The following is a 5,000-nucleotide window of genomic DNA, read 5'->3' as shown; positions in this document are numbered from 1 at the left end:
GCTGTCCCGCGGGCCCGTCGTGGGCGCCTTCGGTCAACACTCCGTATTTGCCCGTCATCGGCCCCGGCGGGAGAGCCAGAGGCGGCCGGAGCGCCTCCCCGGCAGAGGCGACGGTCCCCGGGGACGAGAAGTGCAAGTCAGACCCACGGTCTGTGTGGCTTACCCTCCTCTTGGCCCTTCTGCTGGAGGTCGTGGCGGGACGCGCAGGAGGAGCCAAGGAGAGAGGAAGAGGGCGTGGGCGGGATGCCGAAGGAGAAGGGGCGACGTCGGAGGTCTCCTTAGTACACCCAGGCGGCCAGGGGAGGCAGGATAGTCCTTCTCGGAGATCCTGCGACCCGGAGGATACTTTGTCGCGCCGTGAATAGGATTTCTCCGGCCGTGATCGGGGGTCCTCGCCGACTGCCGCAGGGAATCCGCGCACGCAGGGATTCCTCTCCCAGACTGCGACCGGGATTACTCTCACTACGCCAGGGATTAAGCCCGAGCCGCCACGGGGTCCCTCCCACACCGCCCGAGGGACTACTCACCGACCGCCGAGGGGACTTCCTCTCGCCGCAGCCGAGGAGGAGACCCGCCATGAAGCTGAGGCGAGAGGTGTCCGTGTCGGGGCTGGTGGGGACCATCGCCGACCTCTGCTTCCGCGTGCTCGACGCCCTCTACCTCCCCCTCGTCGTCGACCCCAACGCGGCGCCGGTAAGTCCCCCCAACGCCTGGAAAAAAATAGATGAATCAGTAAAGAAGATAATTGGTAAAACGAAGGATTGAAGGATTCGGATGCTGTTGCTAATAAGACGAATCAGTAAATCAGATAAAAGAAGGATTAAAGCATTCGGACGCTATAGCTCATAAGATGAATCAGTCATTAAGATAAAAGAAGGATTGAAGCATTCGGACGCTATAGCTAATAGATAGATGTTGAAAAGACAGACGAATCAGTAGATAAAATAGCTAAATCGAAGGACCTGTGATGATAATGATGGTGGTGATGATAATGGTGGTGGTGATGATAATGGTGGTGGTGATGATAATGGTGGTGGTGATGATAATGGTGGTGGTGATGATAATGGTGGTGGTGATGATAATGGTGGTGGTGATGATAATGGTGGTGGTGATGGTGATGATGAGGATGGTGATAAAGACAAGTTGCGTCGTCTGAAATGGTGGTGTTGAAGGTTGTGTGATCTAAAATGTAATGAGGATTTATTGTTATTAATGAATCATAATCATCATTAACATTATGGTTATTTTGTTATTATCATACTGTTTTTATTATTATCATCATTATTATTTTTGTTTTCCATTATATTGTTTATTTTATTGTTATTTATCATCATCATCATCATCATCATTTTTTATTATTATCGTCATCATTACTATTATCATACTTCTACTTTGGAAGTGACAAACCGTAAATACTTTTTATGAAAGAAAAAGCAAGAAAAACGAAAAGAAAAGGGGAGAGATAATAATAGACCGAAAGAAGGGAAAAGGATAATTGAATAAAAAAAGAACAGCGATAATGGATAAGATAGTTTCGCTTCGATCACTTCCTTGTGGCCGTTGGAGTCGCTTCCGGGAATCGCAAGCAGCGGATTCCCAGGAACGCCATTCCAGCCGGACTCTTTCGGAATGGCTGCTGTGGGATCTTCATGGTTGTATGTTTTATGTATATATATATATATATATATATATATATATATATATATATATATATATTTTTTTTTTTGTCTTTTTCTTTTCTTTTTCTTTTTCTTTTTCTTCTACTTCTTCTGCTTCTTCTTCTTCTTCTTCTACTTCTTCTTCTTCTTCTTCTTCTTCTTCTTCTTCTTCTTTATTCTTTTCCTTTTTTTTTCATTTCTTCTTTTTCTTCATCTCGAGCCGATCGATAAAAAAAAATATATAGTCATTCTTAGATTGATATCATTGCCGCTTACTTTTCTTAGTCAGCGAGGGAAGGAACAGTCAGCGAGGTCGTCCAGGGTGAGCGCAGTCCTGACGTCAGCGGCGGGAGGCTGTCAGCGGCGGGAGGCTGTCAGCGGCTGTTTGCAGGGCGAGCCACGTGCGCAGTTGCGAGTCATTAGCGCCGCGCTGACCTCCTCCTCGGCCAGGCGTGACTTCTTCCTGGAACAAAAAAGAACGTTGGCGAATTCTTTGCGATTTTTTTTGCGGGGGGGGGGGAGGTTGGTGGGGGGGGGGAGTGAGGGGGGGGTTCTTTTATTTGTGATTAATTTTTGGATTTTTTTTTTTCGCGTGTAGGTGTTTTTTTTTTAAAGGGTGAGGAATGTTGGGGGGGGGGCCTTTTTTTATTTGGATTTTTTTTTTTCTAAAGGGATTACTTGGGTAAAAGGCACGCTGGGGTTTTCATTTGACTGGGTTCTGTTGTCTGTCAGTCTGAGTACATGTTTTACAAATGTTTTTTTTAATGTTTTTCCATGTATTTTTTTTTTTACTTCGATCTTCCATATGTACGTATCTACAGCATTGTTATTGAATTAGATATTAATACGTACGTCTTTAGATCTACTCGGGCAACACCTCTTTTCCTAGCTGAGGCTCGAAGGCGAAGGCGGCCTACAGTCAGCGTCTTGTGGCTCTCGCGTGGCGCCCGTGATTCCCCCGGACGCCGCGAATGGGCGCTTGTCCTCGCGGTCGCAGGTCCGAGACTGCGGCGCCACCTCGCTTACCTGGCCTGCAATGGGCGTGCGGCGGCGGTACGCATGCAGGGCGGGAGCAGGGAGGAGGGGGACTCGCAACATTGAATGCTAAGCCGTTTCAAGTTTGCTCCAGTCTGGGCGTGCGGATGCAACGCGCGTAGCAATAATTGCAGAGGCGGAGAGAGAGAGAGAGGGAGAGAGGGTGGGGGTGGGCGGGTGTGGGCGGCCGTAGGTGACGTCTTCGTCTGGGCGCTTTCACAGAGGTCGTTGAGGAGTCGTTTGCCTTTCCAGTTCTCGGGAGGCGATTAAGGGCGGGGCGGGGCGGGGCGGGGGGGGGGGGGTCATGTGTGTCGTCGAGCCCTGATGGGGGCGTCATGGCCAAGGCCTTCTTTCGCCTGCAGACGCGGCTCAGAACGTCATGAATGACATGCGCATGACAGTATCAGGTACATGACAATATCGGGCACATGACGGATTGGGGCACATGACGGATTGGGGGCACATGACGGATTGGGGGCACATGACGGATTGGGGCACATGACGGATTGGGGCACATGACGGATTGGGGCACATGACAGTATCAGGCACATGACGGATTGGGGCACATGACGGATTGGGGCACATGACGGATTGGGGCACATGACGGATTGGGGCACATGACGGATTGGGGCACATGACGGATTGGGGGCACATGACGGATTGGGGGCGCATGACGGATTGGGGCACATGACGGATTGGGGCACATAATATCGGGCACATGACAATATCGGGCACAAGACGGATTGGGGCACATGACGGATTGGGGCACATGACGGATTGGGGCACATGACGGATTGGGGGCACATGACGGATTGGGGCACATGACGGATTGGGGCACATGACGGATTGGGGCACATAACAATATCGGGCACATGACAATATCGGGCACATGACGGACTGGGGCACATGACGGACTGGGGCACATGACGGACTGGGGCACATGACGGATTGGGGCACGTGACGGATTGGGGCACATAACGGATTGGGGCACATGATGGATTGGGGCGCATGACAATATCGGGCACATGACGGATTGGGGCACATGACAGATTGGGGCACATGACAGTATCAGGCACATGACGGATTGGGGCACATGACGGACTGGGGCACATGACGGACTGGGGCACATGACGGACTGGGGCACATGACGGATTGGGGCACATGACGGATTGGGGCACATGACAATATCGGGCACATGACAATATCGGGCACATGACAATATCGGGCACATGACAATATCGGGCACATGACGGATTGGGGGCACATGACGGATTGGGGCACATGACGGATTGGGGCACATGACGGATTGGGGCACATGACGGGCCTCGGGTCGTTGTGTATTCCCCGTGAGCGAAGCCGCCCCTTGTTCCCAGGGCGAGAGTCAAGGTCGTCGGGAGGAGAGGTTGCGGCGGCACTGTTATTCAGGTGGCACCCGGCGAGGCAGTGCCACCTGAGTGCATTGGAAACCCGATCGCCCGCCGCGAATGGAGAACGGAGGCGCTCAAGAATATTTTCGCATCCTAATGAAGAGAAAATTTAAGAAAAAAACACGTCCGAACAAACAATAGGTAGATAGTCATCAAATAAATAAAGTACACTAGAATAAAGAATATGTATATTAGGAAAAATATAATGAATAAAATGAAATAAGTATGAATAACAATTAAGAAAAAAACACGTCCTTTAATGAAATTAATTAATGAAAGTACATTAGAATAAAGAATATATGTATATTAGGAAAAATATAATGAATAAAATGAAATAAGTATGAATAACAATTAAGAAAAAAGCACGTCCTAACAAACAATAGGTAGATAGAATCATCAAATAAATGAAAGTACATTAGAATAAAGAATAAATGTATATATATATATATATATATATATATATATATATATATATATATATATATATGTATTAGGAAAAATATAATGAATAAAATGAAATAAGTATGAATAACAACAACAAAAAAAAACAAAACAACTAGCCCTTCCCTTTCGAAGTCACTGAGAGGTCTCGTTAACCCCTTCACCGGAACCCAAGCTGCCGCCGTCGATCATGTGTGTCAGCGAGGGAACGGACACGCGGGGATCGGCGGCGGGTCCTCTCTCCCTCCCCCCTCCCCCACGTGACGCCGGAGGGGAAGGGGAGGGGGGAGGGAGGGAGCGTAGGGCGACGGCGGGCGGCGCTGAAGGAGGGCGAGGGGGCTTGCTTTCCTCTCTCACTTTCTCTCTTTTTCTTTACCTCTCCTCTTTATCTCGTTCCTGGGAATCAGAACGGGAGTGGATGGAGGAGGTTGGCAAGCTC

General features: G+C 49.2%; 1 protein-coding gene across 3 annotated transcripts in view; it reads left to right on the top strand.

Annotated features, from left to right (window-relative positions):
• LOC113803559 (chloride channel protein 2) overlaps positions 1 to 5,000 on the top strand; it is a 215,969-nt gene that overhangs the window by 12,403 nt on the left and 198,566 nt on the right. Inside the window, exon 1 of one of the 3 annotated variants that reach the window (XM_070136977.1) lies at positions 292 to 693. The exons of the other annotated variants lie outside the window; for them this stretch is intronic. Within the exon in view, the coding sequence (XP_069993078.1) occupies positions 577 to 693 (117 nt within the window). The 5' untranslated portion in view covers positions 292 to 576. Of the gene's footprint in view, positions 1 to 291; positions 694 to 5,000 lie in introns of those variants that run through there. 3 annotated transcript variants of the gene reach the window in all.

Source organism: Penaeus vannamei, chromosome 22, assembly GCF_042767895.1.
Source record: "Penaeus vannamei isolate JL-2024 chromosome 22, ASM4276789v1, whole genome shotgun sequence".
Classification (NCBI taxonomy): Eukaryota; Metazoa; Arthropoda; class Malacostraca; order Decapoda; family Penaeidae; genus Penaeus; species Penaeus vannamei.
Note: the sequence above shows the minus strand (reverse complement) of the source record. Positions and strands in the feature narration are given on the sequence as shown.